General features: G+C 44.9%; 2 protein-coding genes across 10 annotated transcripts in view; one reads left to right on the forward strand and one right to left on the reverse strand.

Moving 5' to 3' along the window:
- Positions 1-21,600, reverse strand: part of KCTD19 (potassium channel tetramerization domain containing 19) — a 38,016-nt gene extending 16,416 nt beyond the window's left edge. Inside the window, exons 1-2 of one of the 4 annotated variants that reach the window (XM_050772849.1) lie at positions 21,540-21,600; positions 15,651-15,947 (exon numbers count right to left, since the gene is read on the reverse strand). In XM_050772849.1, coding sequence (XP_050628806.1) covers positions 15,651-15,947; positions 21,540-21,542 — 300 coding nt within the window. In that variant the 5' untranslated portion in view covers positions 21,543-21,600. The other 3 variants (XM_050772852.1, XM_050772851.1, XM_050772850.1) reach the window with 3 other exon arrangements.
- Positions 21,601-21,660: 60 nt separating this feature from the next.
- The window catches only part of LRRC36 (leucine rich repeat containing 36), a 58,067-nt gene continuing 56,938 nt past the window's right edge, over positions 21,661-22,789 (forward strand). For 4 of the 6 annotated variants that reach the window (XM_050773255.1, XM_050773257.1, XM_050773256.1 and 1 more), the window contains exon 1: positions 21,690-21,776. In XM_050773255.1, coding sequence (XP_050629212.1) covers positions 21,707-21,776 — 70 coding nt within the window. In that variant the 5' untranslated portion in view covers positions 21,690-21,706. Of the gene's footprint in view, positions 21,777-21,796; positions 21,892-22,789 lie in introns of those variants that run through there. The other 2 variants (XM_050773254.1, XM_050773259.1) reach the window with 2 other exon arrangements.

The raw sequence follows: 22,789 nt of genomic DNA on the forward strand, positions 1-22,789 counted from the left end.
GTGCTTTCCTGTGGCAGTGAACAATGGGGGAGACAGTGTGTGTGTAGAACGCTGGAAGACAGTCTGTCATTCATTTGAGAAATACTCATTGTGCATCACCAGGACCACAGTCAGACACTGTGCCTGCCCTCAAGAAGCTCTCAGCTTGGGAGAGAAGAAAGACATGAAAAACCACAATTTACGTATACTGAGATTAGAGCCAGTGTCAGTTACGAAGTTTCTGGACTTCCAGGAACCCTGGGATTTCTTTCCACAGCATTAGAAGGGAGCATTAGAGTCTCCCTCTGTCACCCAGGCTGGAGTGCAGTGGTGCAATCTAGGTTCACTGCAACCTCCGCCTCCTGGGTTCAAGTGATTCTCCTGCCTCAGCCTCCCAAGTACCTGGGATTACAGGTGCCTGTCACCATGCCTGGCTAATTTTTGGATTTCTACTAGAGATGGGGTTTCACCATGTTGGCCAGGCTGGTCTCGAACTCCTGGCCTTAAATGATCCACCAGCCTTGGCTGGTGCTGGGATTATAGGTGTGAGCCACTGCGCCCAGGCCTGCCTCTCCATTTTCTCTCCTTTCCCCTAGTCCTGGTCCCCTAGCCCCCAGGTCCTCTCCACACAGTGATCTTGCAAACATATGAGGTGAGTCCAAATCACTCCTCATCTTAAAAAACTTTAGTGCTTCCTGTTGCTATGGGATAAATCCAGATTCTCCTTTGCATTGCACATAATGTCCTTCACAATCAATGGAGGGAGTAGGGTATACATGAAAAGCACAAGGGCTTTGGACTCAGCATATCTGGGGTAAATCCTGACTCTGTCACTTAAGAGCTAACATTTATTAGCCATGGACTTTTAAACTGAATCCTTCCAATCTTCCCCTGACAACAAACTAGGCTCTGGTCTCACCACTCCCTTTGAGGACATGGGAAACTAGGTCCAGGAAGAGGTAGGGGACTAAGTGCACCAAGTAAGTGGAGATGCTAGGAACGAAACCCAGGACTCTGGAGCCCAAGCCCTTAGTGACTGTTTTGTTTTTATTGATATGTAATAGTTGTTCATATTTTTGGGGTACATGTGATATTTTGATACATGGAAACAATGTATAATGATTAATTTAGGGTAATGAAGATATCCATCACGTCATTTTTTTTTTTTTTTTTTTTTTGAGACAGAGTCTCACTCTATCACCTAGGCTGGAGTGCAGTGGCATGATCACAGTTCACTGCAGCCTCAACATACTGGGCTCAACTGATCCTCCCACCTTACTTTCCTGAGTAGCTGGGACCACAGGTGCACATCACAATACCCTACTATTTTTTTTTTTTTTTTTTTTTTTGAGACAAGGTCTCACTCTGTTGCCCAGGCTGGAGTGCAGTGGCACAATCTTGGCTCACTGCAACCTCCGCCTCCCAGGTTCAGGTGATCCTCCCACCTCAGCCTCTGGAATAGCTGGGACCACAGGCGTGCACCACCACACCTGGCTAATTTTTTTGTATTTTTAGTAGAGGTAGGGTTTCGCCACATTGCCCTGGCTGGTCTCAAACTCCTGGACTCAAGTGATCTGCCTACCTCAGCCTCCTAAAGTACTGGGATTGCAGGCATAATCCACCGCGCCCGGCCCACAGCCAGCTAATTTTTAAGTTTTTTTGTAAAGACAGGGCTTTGCCATGTTTTCCAGGCTGGTCTTAAACTCCTGGGCTCAAGCGATCCTCCCACAATGGCCTCCTGGGATTATAGGCATGAACCACTGGGACAGACCCATCACCTCAAACATTTATCTTTTCTTTGTAATAGAAACATTCCAATAATTTTCTTCTAGCTAGTTTGAAATATACAATATATTATTGTTAACTATAGTATTCCTAGCACACTACCAAATACAAGAGCTTATTCCTTTTATTTGACTGTATTGTACCCATTATTCAAATTCTTTTCATCCCCTTCCCTCCTCCTACTTCTCCCAGCCTCTGCTGCCTTCCACTTGTCATGTAACTTCTCCAAGCCTCAGGTTCCTCACAGGCAAAGTCGAGGCAGTAAAATCTGGAAGGTGTTGTAAGGATTAAATGAAACAGTATGTTAATTTCCTTTCTCTTGGAGGTCATATCCTAAATTTCCTTCCTCCCTCCCTCCCTCCCTTCCTTCCTTCCTTCCTTCTTTCTTTTCTTTTCTTTTTTTTTTTTTTTTAATAGGGCCTTGCTGTGTCACCCACACTGGAGTGCAGTGGTACAATCATCATGGCTCATTGCAGCCTCGACCTCTTGGGCTTAAACAATCCTCCTGCCTCAACCTCCCAAGTAGCTGGATCACAGCTGTGCGCCGCAACACCCCACTAACTTTTTGATTTTTTGTAGAGATGAGGTCTTGCTATGTGGCCCAGGCTGGTCTCAAACTCGTTAGCTCAAGTGATCCTCCCACCTCGGCCTCCCAAAGTGTTGGGATTACAGGCATCAGCCACTGCGCCCAGCCTAAATTACCTTTCCAGCCTCATCTCCCATCATTCTTTATGTTTACACCCCATCATCAGTGACACTAAACTCCACAAAACTCCAAAAACACATCACATTCTTTGACACCTCCCTAGCTTTGTGTACGCTATTCCATCTGCCCAGAATACTCCTCCCCATTCTGTTCCTGAAGAGGCTGGAACCTCTCCGAGCCAGAATGGGTCATCCTCCCACTTTGTTCCATAGACACCCAACACTTTCACTTCTCTCTGCAGGCCTCTGGCTCAGTTTCAGGCCAGTTCTTCCCCCTATACCAAGCTTCCTGGGGAGAGGCTGGTTTGATGCATCCCCATTTTGTATTCTAGAACCTAGCATGCATATGAAAGAATGCATGAAAATGGAGGGCTAGCCAGGTGCGGTGGCTCACACCTGTAATCCCAGCACTTTGGGAGGCCGAGCTGGGCAGATCACTTGAGGTCAGGAGTTTGAGACAAGCCTGGCCAACATGGTGAAACCCTGTCTCTACTAAATATACAAAAAATTAGCCAGGCTTGGTGGTGCATGCCTGTAGTCCCAGCTACTCTAGAGGCTGAGGCAATCATTTGAACCCGGGAGGCAGAGGTTGCAGTGAGCTGAGATCACGCCACTGCACTCAAGCCTGGGAGACAGAGCGAGACTCCAGCTCAAAAAAATAAATAAAAAATAAAAAATAAATAAAATAAATAAAAGAAAAAGGAAGGGCTGGAGGGCTGATTTTCTGCAAAGAAAAGCAAAAAGAGACATGGGAGATCTCCAAAGGAACAAACAGAGTAGACTGCACTCATAAAACTGAGAAAGATGGAAAGATGTTGAGTATCCAAAACCACAGGAAAAACCAGCACAAGATTTCAATGGGCAGAGCCTATGGAGTTCAGAGGACAATGAAGACAGGGATTCCACCTTGGAATCTGGAGGCCAGAGGGAAGACCTAAGCGGGAGAGGGACAGGGATGAAGGAGAGGGAGAGAGGATGGCAAGAAGAAAGAGTTCAGCTTAGGTCTGATTTGTGATGGACAGAAAGACAGGTGAAGTAGCAAGAAAAGGGTGAAACTAGGGAGAGTCAGCTAGGGGAGCCTAGCACTCAGCCCATGCTCAGTGGACCGCATCACAGGAACCTGAACCTGCCACTTACTTCACCTGCAGATTCAAGCCCCAAGATTCTGTCTCACTGGAGAAAATAATAGTGCCCTTGAACAAGTCTAAATTGGCCACATAGGAGGAGGCCTGTGGTGGGGAGAGGAGGATATAAATCCCTGCGCAGGACAACACTCCTATTTGGAGGTGTTTGGTACTGGATGTGTCCTCTGGAATGGGTCAGTAATGATAGTCTAGCTAGTTTGAGAGGAGATGTGCTAGTTGAGGAGAGAATGATCTATTTTGCAGAAATGAAATCTCCATTTCCTGCTATTTTCAAGCATGTAAAGTGCTAGCAGCACCACTTCCCCCAAGAAAAGTATGCCTGAGAAACCTTAAAAGAGAGAAAAACTGGCCAGGCATGGTGGCTCACACCTGTGATCCCAGCACTTTGGGAGGCTGAGGGGGGTGGATCACGAGATCAGGAGACTGAGATCATCCTGGCTAACACGGTGAAACCCCGCCTCTATTAAAAATACAAAAAAATTAGCCGGGCGTGGTGGCGGGTGCCTGTAGTCACAGCTACTCGGGAGGCTGAGGCAGGAGAATGGCATGAACCCAGGAGGCAGAGCTTGCATGAGCTGAGATTGCGCCACTGCACTCCAGCCTGGGCGACAGAGCGAGACTCAGTCTCAAAAAAAAAAAAAAAAAAAGAGAGAGAGAGAGAAACTACTAAAACAAACAAGTCCACAAAGATTGCCATCCTTGCCAGTCAGGTCATGCTGCATGCCAGGCCCAGGCATCGGCCTTGACCTAGGCTCAGGAGCCTCAACAAGGCTGTTTTCCAAACTCTGTCAACCAGTACTTGCTCTGACTTCTAGAAATACAAGTCCTCTACTCACGGAAAGCCATTCGGGTGCTATAAGAAATCACAGAAACCATTCCTCAGCCCCTCACTTACTTATTTTTGGTCTGCCAGTTTCCCCTAATAGATATAATCTCCCCAAGACCTCAGGACCTTGGCTGTTTTGTCCTCTGCCGTATTTGCAGCACCTAGAACAAGGCCTGTGGGGTCTCAATACCTTTTTGTTCAATGAATGGCTAAATGAATGAAGAACATTCCAGAGAGCCTGGGCTTCCAGCTGCCCTCTAGCTTTGCTGACTGAAGTTGCAACAGAGTGTGTGGCTGGTCTGCTATAGGCTGACTTCAAGTCTGCTTTCATCTGCCTGAATACAACTTCTAGGAATTTTACTTTTCACATGTAATGAGCTGGAAAAAGTTATTGGAGAGAGGATTTCTTAAGGAAAATACAGACCTTAAATCAATTCAGATAGCTAATTTCTAGCACAAGGATAACTGATGTTGCTTTTGGCCTAGATAGTAATGAAAAAAATATGTCAATCAGAAGCAACATAAAACTGATGGTGTGGGGAAGTATGTGTATGTATATGTGTGGTTGCAAAGATGGCTGACAAATGCACCCTGCTGGCAGAGCTTTGGGACTTAGCAGAGGTTTTCCAAAGCAGCAGCAGTTCTCAGAGATGCCTTATGCTGTGATGTAGGCTGTTGGAAGGAATGTGATGGTAAAGGAGCTTGGGGGAACTTGCAAATCCCTGACTGCCTTGTAAAGACAAGGAGGGCCAGCACTGCTTTAAGGCTCAAGGAAACCAAGGCTGGTAGAACAAAAGGATGTGCAGAACAGCTGCTGTCAGCCCCCAAAGCCAAACAAGACTCAGCTTTTTGCATTTCAAATCTACCCCTTCACTGCTGGCTCCAGTCCCCTTACTCTGCAGAAGTCATCTTGGGCATAGCATAGAGTGCTCTCTCAGCAGATATGTTGTTAAGCACATGCAAATGCTGGGTACTGTGATAGGTGCTAGGTGTTTGTTTCATGAAAACATGAAAAGAGCACAGTCCAGTGAGGGAGAAAGACATATGAATACATGATCACAATAGAATTAGCACTGCTAGAACAGGGGAATTCAGTGTGTTATGAGAGCAGAGAGACAAAAACTTAGGAAATGTCAGGATAGTCTTCCAGTGGGCCACATTCAGGCCAAATCTTTTTTTTTTTTTTTTTTTTCCGAGATGGAGTCTCGCTCTGTTGCCCAAGCTACAGTGCAGTGGCGCAATCTCGGCTCACCGCAATCTCCACCTCCCAGGTTCAAGTGATTCTCCTGCCTCAGCCTCCTAAGTAGCTGGGATTACAGTTGCCTGCCACCATGCCTGGCTAATTTTTGTATTTTTAGTAGAGATGGGGTTTCACCATCTTGGCCAAGTTGGTCTCAAACTCCTGACCTCAAGTGATGCACCTGCCTCAGCCTCCCAAAGAGCTGGGATTACAGGCGTGAGCCACCGCCCCTGGCTTAGGGCAAATCTTAAAAGGCGAGAAATCCAAGAAGAGGAAACAGCAAGTGAAAAGGTATAGAGAGAAAGCATGTGGGGTGCTTGGGGTGTGGCTGAACTTCAACGTGTGTGTGTGCCTGTGTGTGTTCATGTGTGTGTGCATGTGTATGTGGCCCTGCCTGCATGTAGGTGTGTGTCTTTGTTGGGATATGAATCAGCACAAGCAGATGGGCCAGCCTATGAGGAGCCCTGATGCCATGTCAAGGGGTTTGCATTTGAGTCATCCACTTACCCATACCACAGACAAGCTACACAGTTGGGATGAATATCTGCTGCTTATGTCATCCTCTTCCTTTCCAAGATCACAGTCATAATCTCACATCATGAGTAATGGGAAATGTGAGACTGCCACTGGTCTATTTTCTTAAAAACATCATTTGTGTGATCAACATAAAAACTCCCTGGCTCCCTTGAGCACAAGGAATGAAGGCGGGTTTGGGTTGCTTGCTGGTAGCAGAATGCTCACAAGGGGAACAATTTAAATTTCCAAACTGAGAAGTCCCCAGAAGGTGTGAAAAAGGAAACATAAGTAGCATGTCCTGTCAACACATTGTCCTCAGTGGACTTCAGGGGGAAAGTAAAAGAGAATAGATAATCTGCCATGAACCTTAAACCCTGGTGAATGACCCTGAAGGGAAATTCCACACTCTGCAGCTGTGACTCCCACCCAGGCTGATGGATGTGAAGGGCTCAGATCAGTTTACATTTAGGTGAAGTGGCCTTCCCAAATTACACAGGAAGTTCTAGGAGGCCCTGTGATATTAATGTGTGGATCTGTAATGTCTACTTTGTATTTCTCCTATAAACAATATACAGTATTCCAAAACATCCAGATTCATGGATTTACATATCAGCTTTTATGACTCCCAAATTTTTATCTCTAGGCCTAACTGTTTCCATGAATTCCAGACCTGTACATTTAGCGCCTCCTGTTTACCTTCCCTTGAATGGTTTTATTGCACTTTCATTGTCAAACTCAACATGTTCAGATCCTAACTCCTGATTTTCCTCGCTAAACCTGTGTACACATCCCTCAAAATCCACCATTCATCTGGTTGCTCAGGAAAGAAACAAAGGAGTTGTCCATTCTCTCTCACCCTACATTCAATTCATCAGCAAACCCTGTCAGTTCTACCAGCAAGACATATTCAGAGTGTGAACACCTCTAACACCACTATTACCACCATAGACCAAACCACCATTATCTTTCATCTGGATACTGCAGGAGCCTCTTAACTGGTCCGTCCACTTCCTCTCTTGCTCTGCTGTAGTCTAGGCTGGGGGTCAGCAAGTTTTTTTCTGTAAAAGGTCTGACAGTAAATATTTTAGGCTTTGCTTTGCTAACCACATGGTCTCTGTCAACTCAACCACTCAGCTCTGTGTTATAGCTTGAGAGCAGCCGTAGACAACACATAAACAAATGAGCATAGCTATATTCCAGTAAAACTTTATCAATGGCACTGAAATTTGATTTTTTTTTTTTGAGACGGAGTGTTGCTCAGCCGTCCAGGCTGGAGTGCAGTGGTGTGATCTCAGCTTACTGCAACCACCGTCTCCCGGGTTCAAGCAATTCTCTCATCTCAGCCTCCCAAGTAGCTGGATTACAGGCACTTGCCATCATGCCTGACTAATTTTTGTATTTTAGTAGAGATGGGGTTTCACTATGTTGGCTAGGCTGGTCTTGAACTCCTGACCTCAGGTGATCCGCCCGCCTTGGCCTCCCAAAGTGTTAGGATTACAGGCGTAAGCCACCACGCCCCGGCCTGAAATTTGAATTTCATATGATTTTTACATAGCACAAAATATTTTTGATTTTTTTTCAACCATCTAAAAATGTAAAACCCATTCTTAGCTCATGGGCTTTCTAAAAAAGGTAGTGGCTGAATTTCGTCCATGGGCTGTAGTTTGCAGATTCTTGATCTAAGGTTAAGCCAGCAGCCAATGATCTTTCTCTTTTTTTTGGAGATAGAGTCTCACTCTGCCGCCCAGGCTGGAGTGCAGTGGTGTGATCTTGCCTCACTGCAACCTCCACCTCCTGGGTTCAAGCGATTCCCCTGCTTTAGCCTCCTGAGTAGCTGGGATTACAGGCGCGTGCCACCATGCCCAGCTAATTTTTGTATTTTTAGTAGAGACGGGGTTTCACCATGTTGGTCAGGCTGGCCGCCTCAGCCTCCCAAAGTGCTAGGATTACAGGTGTGAGCCACCGCACCCAGACTTTTTTTTTTTTTTTTTTTTTAAAGAGAAGGTCTTGCTCTGTCACCCTGGCTGGGATGCAGTGGTGAAATCTCGGCTTACTACAGCCTTGAACTCCTGGGCTCATGTGATCCTCCTGGCTTCAGCCTTCTGAGTAGCTGAGACTACCGGCACATGCTACCATGCCTGGCTAATTTTCAATTTTTTCGTAGAGATGATGTCTTGTTATGTTGCCCAGGCTGGTCTCCAACTCCTGGCCTCAGGTGATCCTCCCACCTCAGCATCCCAAAGTGTTGAGATTACAAGTGTGAGCCACCGTGCCCAGCCCCTCTCTCCCTCCCTCCCTCCTTCCCTTCTTTCTTTCTTTCTTTCTTCCTTCCTCCCTTCCTTCCTTTCTTCTCTCCCTTTCTCCCTCTCTTCCTCTCCCTCCCTCCTTCCTTCCCTCTCTCTTTCCTTTTTTTTCTTTCCTTTTCTTTCTTTCCTTTTCTCTTTCTTTCTTTTTCTTCCTTCCTTTCTCTTTCTTTCTCTTTCTTTCTTTTCGTTCTTTCATTCTTTCTTTTCTTCTTTATTGAGATATATTTCACATATTTTATTTTATTATTTTTTTTTTTTTGTTGTTGTTGTTTTTGAGACGGAGTCTCGCTCTGTCGCCCAGGCTGGAGTGCAGTGGCGCGATCTCGGCTCACTGCAAGCTCCGCCTCCTGGGTTTACGCCATTCTCCTGCCTCAGCCTCCTGAGTAGCTGGGACTACAGGCGCCCGCCACCGCGCCCGGCTAATTTTTTGTATTTTTAGTAGAGACGGGGTTTCACCGTGGTCTCGATCTCCTGACCTTGTGATCCGCCTGCCTCGGCCTCCCAAAGTGCTGGGATTACAGGCGTGAGCCACCGCGCCCGGCCATATTTCACATATTTTAAAACTTACCCATTTAAAGCATGCAATTCAGTGGCTTTTAGTCTATTAACAGAATCAAGCAACCATCACCACAATCTATTTCAATATCCCTAAAGGAAAGCCTGTACCCATTAACAGTCACTGCTCATTCTCCATTCTCACTCATCCATCCTTCCTACTCTGAGCCCCAGCCCTAGGAAGCCACTTATCTACCTTCTGTCTCTATAAATTTGCCTATTCTGCACATTTTAGATAAATAGAATGATACAATATGTGGTGCTATTTTATTTATTTATTTATTTGTTTGTTTGTTATAGAGATGGGGTTTCGTCATGTTGCCCAGGCTGGTCTTGAACTCCTAAGCTCAAGTGATCCACCCACCTCAGTCTCCCAAAGTGCTGGGATTATAGGCATGAGCCACCGCACCCAGCTGTGTCTATCTTCTATACACATAATCATACAAAAGGACTGTTTATTTCACTTAGCTGATTTTTTTTCATTTAGCATTTTATATATACATATATATATATATAGAGAGAGAGAGAGAGAGAGAAAGACAGGGTCTTGCTTTTGTCATTCAGGCTGGAACACAGTGGTGCAAACACGATTCATTGCAGCCTTGACCTCCCTGGCTCAAGTGATCCTCCTGCTTCAGCCTCCCAAGTAGTTGGGACTATAGGCATGAGCCATCATGCCTAGCTAAATTTCTTTTTTAATTTTTGGCAGAGACGGAATCTCACTTTGTTGCCCAGGCTGGTCTCGAACTTCTGGCTTCAAGCAATCCTCCCGCCTCAGCCTCCAAAAGCTACCTATAACATTTAGAATAAATCCTGTGTCTTCACCATGGCTTTCAAGGTTCTGCAAGATCTGGCTTACTCTGACTTCACTGTCAACCTTTGACATCTCCCTACCTCTCACTGTACTTTACAATGGCCCCCAAGTGGGCCAAAGAGTCACTATAACCTCAGGGTATTAATGTTTAACTACTCCTTTTTTTTTTTTTTTTTTTTTGAGATAGTCTCACTCTGTTATCTAGGCTGGAGTGCAGTGGCGCAATCTCAGCTCCCTGCAACCTCCACATCCTGGATTCAAGTGATACTCCTGCCTTAGCCTCCAGAGCAGCTAGGATTACAGGCATGAGCCACCATGCCCAGCTAATTTTTTGTGTTTTGTTTGTTTGTTTGTTTTTGAGATGGAGTCTCGCTCTGTTGCCCAGGCTGAAGTGCAGTGGCACGATCTCGGCTCACTGTAACCTCCACCTCCGGGGTTCAAGCGATTCTTCTGCCTCAGCCTCCCAAGTAGCTGGGATTATAGGTGTGCAACACCATGCCTGGCTAATTTTTGTATTTTTAGTTGAGATGGGGTTTCACCATGTTGGCCAGGCTGGTCTTGAACTCCTGACCTCGTGATCGCCTGCCTCGGCCTCCCAAAGTGCTGGGATTGCAGGCGTGAGCCACCACGCCCAGCTACTTTTTTTGTTTTTTAGCAGAGATGGGGTTTCTCTATGTTGGCCAGGCTGGTCTCCAACTCTGGCCTCAAGTGATCTACCCACCTCGGACTCCCAAAGTGCTGGGATTGTAGGTGTGAGCCACCGCGTCTGGCCTAACTATTCTTAATGTCTGTAAGTTCTTTCCCCAGATACCTGTATGCCTTACCCCTTTGCCCCTTTTTCATTCAGATTTCTGCTCAAATGTTGCCTTGTCAATGAGGCCTGCCTGATCACTGTTTTCTTATTTAAGTATTTATTGACAAGGTCTAGCTCTGTCACCCTGGCCAAAGTGCAGTGGTGCAAATACGGCTCACTGTGGCCTCAAACTCCTGGGCTCAAGCAATCCTCCCACCTCAGTCTCCTGAGTAGCTGGGACCACAGGCACGCACCATCACGTCTGGCTAATTAAATTTTTTTTTTTTTTTTGTAGAGACAGGGTTTTGCCATGTTGCCCAGGCTAGTCTTGTCCTGGACTCAAGAGATCCTCCTGCCTCGGCCTCCCAAAGTGTTGTGATTGCAGGTGTGAGACACCATGCCCAGCCTCTGATCACTCAGTACAGGAGTCACTTCCCTGGCTCCAGTCACTTGCTATCCCCTTACCCTTCTTGCTGCATACTACACATCTGAATATTAAAAGACAAGGAGATTCGATGTGAATGTTTTATTCTTTCAACTAAGTTCTAGTACTATAAGGACAGTAAAACAATGATATACTGGGGAAAATGTAGCAATATACATTTGCTTAAAAGACTGATTGAATAAGCAAAAACTACAAAAAAAAAGAAAAAAGAAAATCATATAAACACAATCTGAAATTCCAAGAAGTCCTGGAATACAGAAATGCCCTCCTCCTTCATTACACAGGAAGCACTGTTTTGTTTTCATAGCATATATCTCTACCTGACATTGTACAGCTATAGGCTTCACTCCTGTATCTCCAGAACTTGGTGTAAGTTTGGTGCTCAATATACAATAAGACACTAATAAACAGCAAGTGTATCCTTTGGAGGCCACAACTACGGGCTAGGGGTGGGGGTTGGGTGGGCAGGTGGAGTTGGGGGATGTGGGAATGGGGAGGGGTGGAGAGCAGAGCAGCAGCATGAGCCTGGGTGCCTGTCCTCCAGAAGCTTCCCATCTTGTGCTGATTGGTGGTCATTCTACATGGCTTTCCATCAAAGCCTACTATGTCACAGATAATTCTCAGTAGAATATGCATTTGTTGAGTGCATGGGAACCTTAGTTAGCAGGAGGAAAAGTCCCATTTTTATTGTTAGGGGCTAAATCTGAAAGACACTGTGGTAAGGAGTACTAACAGTTTAGAACAGTTTAGATATATGCTGCCCAATATGGTAGCCACTAGCCACGTATGATTACTGACTACTTGAAATGTGACAGTCTGAGACCCAGCACGGTGGCTCACATCTGTAATCCCAGTAATTTGGGAGGCCGAGGTGGGCAGATTGCTTGAGGCCAGGAGTTTGAGACCAGCCTGGCCAACATAACAAAACCCCATCTCCACTAAAAATACAAACATTAGCTGGGCGTGGTGCTGCACACCTGTATTCCCAGCTACTCGGGAGGCTGAGGCATGAGAATCTCTTGAATAAGGAAACAGAGGTTGCAGTGAGCCAAGATAGCACCACTGCGCTCTCGCCTGGGCGACAGAGTGAGACTCTGTCTCAAAAAAAACAATAAAAAAAAGAAAGAAAGAAGTGTGACAGTCTGAATCTGAGATGTGCTGTAAGTATAAAACACATAACGAATTTTTTTTTTTTTTTTTTTTTTTTTTTTTTTTTTTTTTGAGACGGAGTCTCGCTCTGTCGCCCAAGCTGGAGTGCAGTGGCGCGATCCTGGCTCACTGCAAGCTCCGCCTCCTGGGTTCACGCCATTCTCCTGCCTCAGCCTCCCGAGTAGCTGGAACTACAGGCGCCCGCCACCGCGCCCGGCTCATTTTTTGTATTTTTTTAGTAGAGACGGGGTTTCACCATGGTCTCGATCTCCTGACCTTGTGATCCGCCCGCCTCGGCCTCCCAAAGTGCTGGGATTACAGGCGTGAGCCACCGCGCCCGGCCCACATAACGAATTTTGAACGCAGTACAAGGAATGTAAAATTTCTCAATTTCTAAATATTGATTACATGTTGAAATAACATTCTGAATATATTTAATAATGCTTTGAATACATAGTTAATATTTTGAGTATAATAATATATTATTAAATTGACATCATCTCTTTCTTTTTACTGTTTTAGATGCAGCTGTAGAAAATTTAAAATTACATAAGTGGCCCACATACATGGCTCACATTATACTTTTATTGGATCATCCTATGTTTTCCCCAAAGCCCACAGGAATAATGCCTGGAACCCAGAATGCTCTTCATAAATATTGGATGAATGCATTAAGTTGGGTTGCCTGAGTAGGGTCTAAAGACTAAGAATTGGCAAACTCCAATGTCTCCAAGCAAAGTGTTTGCTCATTTAGTAAAAAAATCTGAGTATCTGATAGGCCTTAGCAGTGGGAAAGTGGTGGAAATGTGTGAAGCTGTTGATTAGCTTGAGGCGACTGTTGGTTCCCAGCTGTATTTACACTCTGCTTCAAGAAATAAACACTATTTCAGTTGGGCCAACTCAAATATTTATTTCTTTGAAAACACCATTTCCAAAGTGTAAGCACTTGTTTTACAGTCTTTTTCAGGGAGGCAGATCCACATGATTCTTCAAATACTTCTACTCCTCACACAACGTGGAACTTTGGAATTGGACCAACCCATTGGCTTCTGAGGTGCAGCCTCCCATTTAGAAGCTGCCTGTGGCTGGACATGGTGGCTCATGTTTGTAATCTCAGCACTTTGGGAGGCCAAGGCGGGCGGATAACTTGAGCTCAGGAGTTCAAGACTAGCCTGGCCAACATGGTGAAACCCTGTCTCTACTGAAAACACAAAAATTAGCCGAGTGTGGTGGCACAAGCCTGTAATCCCACCACTTGAAGCCTTAGGAAGGAGAATTGCTTGAACTCAGGAGGCGGAGGTTGCAGTGAGCCGAGATAGCGCCATTGCACTCCAGCCTGAGACAGAGCAAGGCTCTATCTCAAAAAAAAAAAAAAAAAAAAAAGCTGCTTCCTTGATATATTTTGTTTCAATTTGGTAAGTGAAGACAGCAAAGGGGTTAAAGGGCTTAATACACTGTACAATAGGCTTGTATTCTTTAAAATGTTCTTTAAAAAATTGCCTTGATCTCTGATTTTCTGCAACAAGTAAGTTACTCCCTCCCTTCTACCTCAGAATGATGCCTTGGCATAGAGTCGTCAGCAATCCTGTCATGACAGGCCATTTAAGTGGTTTTGAAGCCACTTGTAAACAATTCTAGTACTCCATTCCTGGGGCAGTTGGAAAAAAACAATTAAATTCAAGAAGGTAGCTTGAAAAAGAAAAAGAAAAAAAAAATACAGCAACTTGCCTGGGAATATATTAAGAATTTGTAGGCGAGGCACGGTGGCTCACGCCTATAATCCCAGCACTTTGGGAGGCTGAGGTGGGTGGATAACCTGGGGTCAGGAGTTCGAGACCAGCCTGGCCAACACGGTGAAACCCCGTCTCTACTAAAAACACAAAAATTAGCCGGGTGTGGTGGCGGGTGCCTGTAATCTCAGCTACTCAGGAGGCTGAGGCAGGAGAATCACTTGAACCCGGGAGGCGGAAGTTGCAGTGAGCCGAGATTGCACCATTGCACTCCAGCCTGGGTGACAAGAGTGAAACTCCATCGCAAAGAAAAAAAAAAAAGAATTTCTGATATTCCAACTATAGAATGACTTTTAAGAGAAAACACTGAATTATTTAGTAAGAAGCATCCATAAAAACATACACTATGAAATGTTCTCATTCCTCTATGGCCCAGATACGCATGGTCTATTTCAATTTTCTTCTAAAAAGTGTTGAGGTACAGTTGGTGGTTCACTGAGCTACACTGCAGCTTGTCAGGTTAGTGCTGATAGAGATGGAATAAACAACTTGTATAGACGGTAGGATTAATATGGAGGATGGTCAATAGTCCTTCCCAGTTGTAATATTTAGTTCTTCCAGGTTAAAAAGAATTGTTCAAAAACTACTGAATAAACTACTTAAGATCAGTCACAGAAATGATTTCTGTGGCTTGGAGAAAAATTAGGAAGGAAAGGTAATGTTTTTTGGCAGTACTTTAATGGTTTATAAGTAAAGGTATTTAAAGCTCTTATAATAATAATAATAATAAAGTTTCTTGGAAGACAAAGAAGTGATAGTAAAGGAAAGATTCTGCAGAACTTGTTTTTTTCTCTCTCTCTCTTGACATTTGGCCCAAGATGAGAACTTTTTGCTTTGCTGTAAATGCATCTTGTGTACCTAACAGGCACAATGAGAGGTGATATTCTTGATAAATCTTTTAGATTTTAAATCTCAGACGTCATGTACATAGCAAATCCTAAAATGTCTAAAGTGTTCTCCTTTTAATATTCAAAAAACAACAACAAGAAGCAGCTTAATACAGGATTTTCAAGAGCCAGGGGCACACTCTTAGTGGATAGTAAATCCCATTCTGGGTCCATGGTGGCTGCTAGTATAACTAAAGCACAGTTGGGATGAAATCATTTATTAAGAATATGTAGGCTGGGTGTGGTGGCTCATGCCTGTAATCCCAGCTCTTAGGGAGGCCAAGGGAGCACTAAAGGAGGCCACTTAGAGAGGATAACTTGAGCCCAGGAGTTCGAGACCAATCTGGGCAACATGGAAAGGATTGGCTGGGCATGGTGGCATGCACCTGTGTTCCCAGCTACTCAGAGGGACTGAGGTGGGAGGCGGGAAGATCCTTTGGGCTTGGGAGGTAGAGGTTGCAGTGAGCTGTGATTGCAACAGACACCCTGTCTCAAAAAAACAAAAGCAGGTAATTTCAGTGTATTGTTTTTTACTTTTTTTTTCCTTTTTACTCACCCCTATACTAATGAGGAAATTATTTATTACTTTAACATACTTATTACATTTGCCCATTAAGAGGGTCATCTCAGCAACCAATATATAACAGAAAACAACATTTAGTGATGTAAAGCCATGTTACTGATCCACCACTCCCAGAAAACAAGAGCATCTTACCTGCAGCAAAGGCATCAGCTGCAAACCCAATGCTTGCTCATACAGCAAGTTCAGTTCCGCACAACTGGAGAAGGAGAGTTTGGAGGTGTAGAGGTAATAGTGCACGTGCCTAAATGTGGAACCATCTCTGTCAATAAATAGCCTCTGGCTTTCTGAAGAAGTCAAGGCTGAAGCCTCTTTCCACAGCAGGGAGTCTGGAAACTGAGAGAGTTTGCTTCTGGGAACCGAGAAATGCCAGCCCCCTACGTTGAAATGAAACAAGTCCTCTGATGATTCATGAGACATGCCAAACTCCTCCTAAAGGGAGAATGAAAAAGAGATCTACGCAAGAAAAAGAAATAAAAAGGCATCCAGATTGAAAAGGTAGAAATAAACTATCTCTGTTTGCTGATGACATGATCTTGTATGTAAAAAATCCTAAGGAATTCACCAGAAAACTATCAGAAATGAGTCCAGGCCAGGCATGGTGGTTCACACCTATAATCCAAGCACTTTGGGAGCCTGAGGTGGGAAGATGGCTTGAGACCAGGAGTTTGAGGCTGCAGTGAGCTATGATTGTAACACTATACTCTGGCCTAACAGAGCAAGATCCTATCTCAAAAAAGAAAAACAAACAAAACAAACAACAACAACACACAAAAATGAGCCCAACAAGTTTGAAAGATGCAGAGCAATATTAAAAAATGTTGTATTTTTATACTTTAGTAATGAACACTCTGAAAATGAAATTAAGAAAACAATTCAATTCCATTTACAATAGCATCAAAAATAACATACTTAGGAATAAATTTAACAAAAGAATGAAATACATATACACTGAAAACTTCAAAACATTGTGAAAATTTAAAAGACCTAAATAAATGAAAAAATATTTGATGCTCATGGATTGGAAGATTTAATATCGTTAAGATGACAATAGTCTCCCAATTGATTTACAAATTCAACACAATCTCTGTGAAAATCCTGACTTTTTGCAAAAATTGAAAAGCTGATGCTAAAATTCATATGAACATACAAGGGACCCAGAATAGCTAAAACAGTCTTGAAAAAAGGAGAACAATGTTTAAGAAGTCACATTTCCCACTTTTTTTTTTTTTTTTTTGTAAAGGCAGACTGCCACATGCAGTGCCTTATTAGGATGTGTCTGAAGTCTTGGAAGCTTGACTACCCTACGTGCTCCTACAATGGACCTTGAGAACTTGTTTGGAGGTTCTAGCTAAGAAGAGCAGATACTTGTATACCCTTGACTGAAGACAGGTCCTCCTTTATTGGGGATGGTCGTCCTCTTTGACTGAGCACGCAGCTTCAGGAGGGATGCACATGGAGCAGTGAGGGAAGAGGGGGGACACCCACCTAGCCAGCCAGATCAGCCAAATCAACCCTGGCAATCAATGAAGTGACAGATGTCACAGCCAGATCGCCCTCACATCCCCCACTTTTAAAACTTATTACAGGCCGGGCGGGGTGGCTCACGCCTGTAATCCCAGCACTTTTGGAGACCGAGGCGGGCAGATCACGAGGTCAGGAGATCAAGACCATCCTGGCTAACATGGTGAAACCCCGTCTCTACTAAAAATACAAAAAAATTGGCCGGGCATGGTGGCGGGCGCCTGTAGTCCCAGCTACTCAGGAGGCTGAGATAGGAGAATGGCGTGAACCCGGGAGGTGGAGCTTGCAGTGAGCCGAGATTGCGCCACCGCACTCCAGCCTGGGCGACAGAGCGAGACTCCGTCTCAAAAAAAAAAAAAAAAAAACTTATTACAAAGCTAGATCAAGACAGTGTGCTACTGGCATAAGGATAAATATAAAGATAAGTGGAATAGAATTGAGAGTACAGAATAAAACCCTTACATTTATGATCAATTGAATTTTGATAAGTGATTCAAGATGATTCAATGGATAAAGAATAGTCCTTATAAAAAGTGGTGCTGGGACAACTGCCCATCCATATGCATAAAATATAATAACAATAATAATAAAGTTGGACACCTACCTCACCCCACAGACAAAAATTAGCTCCAAGTGAAACACAGACTTAAAACTATAAAATCCTTTTTAACCCACAGAAATGGAACAAAATATTTGCAAATCATTTGTCTGATAAAAAATTTGTTTTTAGAATATATAAAGAACACATAAACTCAATAATAAAAAGACAACCAAATTCGAAAATTGGCCAAGCATCTAAATAGACATTTCTCCAAAGAATATATACAAATGACCAATAGCACGAAAAAAGATGCTCAACATCCTTAGTCATCAGAAAAATGCAAATCAAAACCCACAACAAAATGCTACTTCACACCCATTAGTATGGCTAGAATGAAAACAATAGATAATAACAAGTGTCGACAAAGAAACCAGGACCCCCATGCACTGCTGGTGGAGGTGTAAAATGGTGCAGGCACTTTGGAAAACAGTTTGGTGAGTCCTGAAAATGTTAAGCATGGAGTTATTCTACTATGAGCCAGCAATTCCACTCCTAGGTGTGCACTTAAGAGAAATAAAGACGTATGTCCACACCAAAATTTCTAGACTAATGTTCAAGAACATAATAGCCAAAAGGCGGGAATAAACCTAACGTCCATCAACTGACAGATGAGTAAATAAAATGTAGTATATCCATAAATGGAATATTGTTTGTCAATAAGAAGGAATGGGATGAACATGGTGGCTCGTGCTTGTAATCCCAGCACTTTGGGAGATTGAGGCAGGAGATTCACTTGAGCCCAGGAGTTTGAGGCTGCAGTGAGCTGTGATCATGCCATTGCACTCCAGCCCGGGCAACAGAGCGAGGCACATCTCTAAAAAAATAAAAAATAAAAAGGAATGAAGTACTGATACATGATAACAACATGGATGAAACTTGAAACATTATGCCAAGGGAAAGAATCCAAACACAAAAAATCACATATGATTCCATCCACATGCAATGTGCAGACAACGCAAATTTCTAGAGATAGAAAATAGATTAATGGTTGCCTAGGGCTGGAGAGGCTATGGGGAGATGGGGTGTGACTACTAATGAGAATGGGATTTCTTTTGGAGATGGTGAAAACGTTCTAAAATTGATTGTGATGACAGTTGCTCAACTCTGAACATACTAAAACCCACTAAATTGTACATATTAAAATGTGTGAATTATAAGGTATGTGAATTATATCTCAATAAATCTGTTAAAAAAAATAGATGAGGTACTGTCCATTCTATGGAGCACATGCAGAACTCTCTTGGGATCTTATCTGCAGAGACATTACATTACTGGGGGATGAATGCTGTAGATACCTTTTCATATATACAAAGGCAGCAAAGATCACTAACCTTCCTCAGCTCATTGTTAAAAGTTTAAGGTCATCTGTACATCTGTTGGACAAGAGGTTGTTGAAAAAAAATATGTATTTTTTTTTTTGAGACGGAGTCTCGCTCTGTCGCCCAGGCTGGGGTGCAGTGGCTGGATCTTAGCTTACTGCAGGCTCCGCCTCCCGGGCTTACGCCATTCTCCTGCCTCAGCCTCCAGAGTAGCTGGGACTACAGGTGCCTGCCACCGCGCCCTGCTAGTTTTTTTGTATTTTTTAGTAGAGACGGGATTTCACCATGTTAGCCAGGATGTTCTCGATCTCCTGACCTTGTGATCCGCCCGTCTCGGCCTCCCAAAGTGCTGGGATTATAGGCTTGAACCACCGCACCTGGCCGAAAAAAAATATTTTAAGGTCATCTATTTATAAGTAAATTGTCTTCTTTGCTTCAAGATGACCTAGTTTATTAATATGATGGAAAAGTAGAGAGCCATCAAACATACAAACCATCCATATCAAATTTTAAAATAAAGGGCACTACCCTTGTAAAAACATTTTTTAAAGGCTAGTAAATAGTATATAGAATTTTACCTAAAAAGAACCATAAAACAATATCAAATTCTAATTAAAAATTATGCACGCTGAAGTGATGGGACTGCAATGTACTGATATCTTCAATTTATCTTGAGATGAATTTTAAAAAGACAGATTGATGGATAGATAGGATTGCTAGATGGACATGTAATAAAACAAATATGAGCAAAATGTTGATTGTAGAATGTAGATGGTGGATATATGGTGCTCACTGTACAATTCTTTCAATCTTTCTGAATGTTTATAAAATTGCATTAAGACGTTCGTGGGTGAAAAAGAGTGTTAAAGTAAGAGGTGATTACTTAAGAAAGGAAAAGCTCCCTCCCTGCTCCAGAAAGAACCTGCATTTCCTATTCTGACAGCTAAGGAAAGAAAATAAATGCATGTAAGAAAGAATGGGATGGGCATCTCTCCCACAGCAAGCCTAGTCTAAATATTCAGACATAAGGAAGAGCAATTATATATGCCACATTTGAGACTAGAAGAGTTCAAGGGGGTATTAAGAGAAAGATGACAAATTGTGAAATGACTTCATAAACTGACAGAAGCAGAGCCAGAAAAATCAATCTAATGAGCTAACCTAGGATTCTAAGTCCCAGCCCTTCCAAAAGCCCTTCTACAAGTTCATGTTCAGGAAAAGGCTGAACGTGACACATGGAGTGACTAAGGGTCCCACCTAGACCAGAAAGCATAAATATGCAAGGAAGGACTCTTGATTCTGCTTGCTGTTCTCCTTAAAGGTGGCTGAGAGCTCAGTAGGGGGTGCTGAGAGTGTGCAGATGTTGGATGCCAAAGAAAACCTACTCCTCGCAGGTGATCCCCAGTTCTGGTCTCAGTTCCTCTTTTCTTGTTAAGAATAGGGTGTGACAAGAGGGTCCTGGCTCCTTCTTACATACATGTCCCATCCACAGGTGGGCTCTCAAGAAGTGCCTGCTGGAGTAAGGGTAGGGGTTAGGGATGCAGCTGTTCTTTCCCAAAGACTGCTCAAGGGCTGCTTAGTGCAGAGCTATCCCAGTCTGGGGACAGCCCTCAGTCACAGGCAAGCTTAGGGGGACCTGTGGTGCTTGAAAGACAAAAGGCTTCTTGCCAGACTGACTTCAGGAAACAGGATAGCCCTAAAGCAGTCATCCCCACCCCATTACAAAGAGCTTCTCTCTTTCCCACGCTGATCCCTCTACCTCAAAGAAGCTCCGTCCAAGTAAATTTCTTCTTCTTCTTCTTGTGTTTTTTTGAGACAAGGTCTGGCTCTGTCACCCAGGTTGCCCAGGCTGGAGTGCAGTGGCGCAATCTCGGTTCACTGCAACCTCCACCTCCCGGGTTCAAGCAATTCTCCTGCCTCAGCCTCCCGAGTAGCTGGGACTACAGGCCGTGTCACCACGCCCAACTAATTTTTGTATTTTTAGTAGAGATAGAGTTTCACCATCTTGGCCAGGCTGGTCTTGAACTCCTGACCTCAGGTGATCCGCCCACCTCGGCCTACCAAAGTGCTGGGATTACAGGCGTGAGCCACCGCTCCCAGCCCGTCCAACTCAATTTCTAGAGCTAGAACCGCCTCATACTCTAAAGACAGGACCACAACTCCTTAGAGCCAGGATTCCCAACCTTTCAGATCTGGAGCTCCCCATTACGCCTTAGAGTTCTGTCCCCACGCTCCAGTCCTTCAGATCTGGATCCCCCCCCTTCACACACACCCTTTCCTTGCCCCAGAGTCAGCATCCCCCAGCGCTGAGATGTGAAGACCTCCCGTCAAAGGGGCACACCCCCAGCCCTCAGACCCGGAGTTCCCCACATCCTCAGAGCCAGAACACTTCATTCCCTCAAGACCGCGTTCTTCTAACTCCTCAGAGCCAAGCCCCCAAATCCTTCCCAGGTGGGGGCCCCTCGCTCTCCCCCGTTCCCCAGACCAGGTCTCGCACCACGTAGCCCTAATCCTTGGCCACAACGACCCCCATTCGCCGCTTTGGTGCTTTTGGCGCCCCCGCCAGGGCGGGCTCCGTACCATGGTCGCGGCTTCAGCTGCGGGCGGACGGGCTTGTGACCCGGCCAATAACGGCTCCCGGGGTCGCGGTGGCTCGCGGGAGGTGGGGGTTGGGGGCGTGGCAGTGGGCGGGACCTGGCGCGCGCCGGGTGTTCTCGCGGGCGGCGGCAGGTGAGCGGCGGGAGGAGATGGCGGAGCAGTGGGAGCTGGACGAGGAAGGCATCCGCCGCCTGGGGGCGCTGACGCTGGAGCAGCCGGGTAGAGTCTGGCCGGGAGGTTGTGGACCGGGAACACAGGGTCAGAAGCTGTGGAAAGAGAACTGAGGTGGAAGCAGGGGAACCTGAGATAGAGGAGAGAGAACCACAGAGAAGCGGTACCTGAGGCTGAGGGGGGCGGTGGGTAACTTGAGGCAGAAGGTTAGAGGGAGGTGGAGGTGGAGGTGGAGGAACTGAAGTAACCGGGGAGTGTGGGGCAGAGCCCGAGGAGTTGAGAGAGAAGAGGGGGAGTGTGAAGTAGGGAAGGAGAAACAAGTTAACAGGGGACCCTGCGGCAGGTGACAGAACTGCCGGGGACGGTGGCTCACCCCTATAATCCCAGCACTTTGGGAGGCGGAGGCAGGTGGATCACCTGAGCCTGGCCAACATGGTGAAACCCCGTCTCTACTGAAATACAAAAATTAGCCGGGCGTGGTGGCTCATGTCTGTAATCCCAGCTACTAGGGAGGCTGAGGCAGGAGAATCGCTTGAACCCGGGAGGCGGAGGTTGCAGTGAGCCGAGATCGCACCACTGCACTGCAGCCTGGGCCACAGAGAGACTCCGTCTCAAAAGTAAATAAATAAATAAATAAATAAATAAATAAATAAATTCCTATTAGACATCCAAGTGTAGGATACCTAGTAGGCAGTTGGATATATGGATCTGGCCCTCAGAGGAGAGGTCAGGGTTAGAGATGTAAATTTTGGAGACATTAGCAATAGGTGGTATTTAAAGCCACGGGAGTGGAAGAACTCAGCTAAGGAGAGAATGTCGATGGAGAAGTGAAAGAAAGCTTAAGACTCAACCTTGGAATATTTCAGTGTTTAGAGGTTGAATAGAGGAAAAATGTGGTATCTTGGAATTTGAGAAGGGGTAGTGTATGGTAACAGCAATGGCCAACTATGCCAAATGCTATTGACAGGCTGAGCAACTTAAATGCAGAGTGTCTGTTAGATTTAGCAACATGTAACTTACTGGTGACCTTGACAGAGGGAGTTTTGGGAGAGTGGGGAGGA

Source organism: Macaca thibetana, chromosome 20 (assembly GCF_024542745.1).
Source record: "Macaca thibetana thibetana isolate TM-01 chromosome 20, ASM2454274v1, whole genome shotgun sequence".
NCBI classification, from domain to species: Eukaryota; Metazoa; Chordata; class Mammalia; order Primates; family Cercopithecidae; genus Macaca; species Macaca thibetana.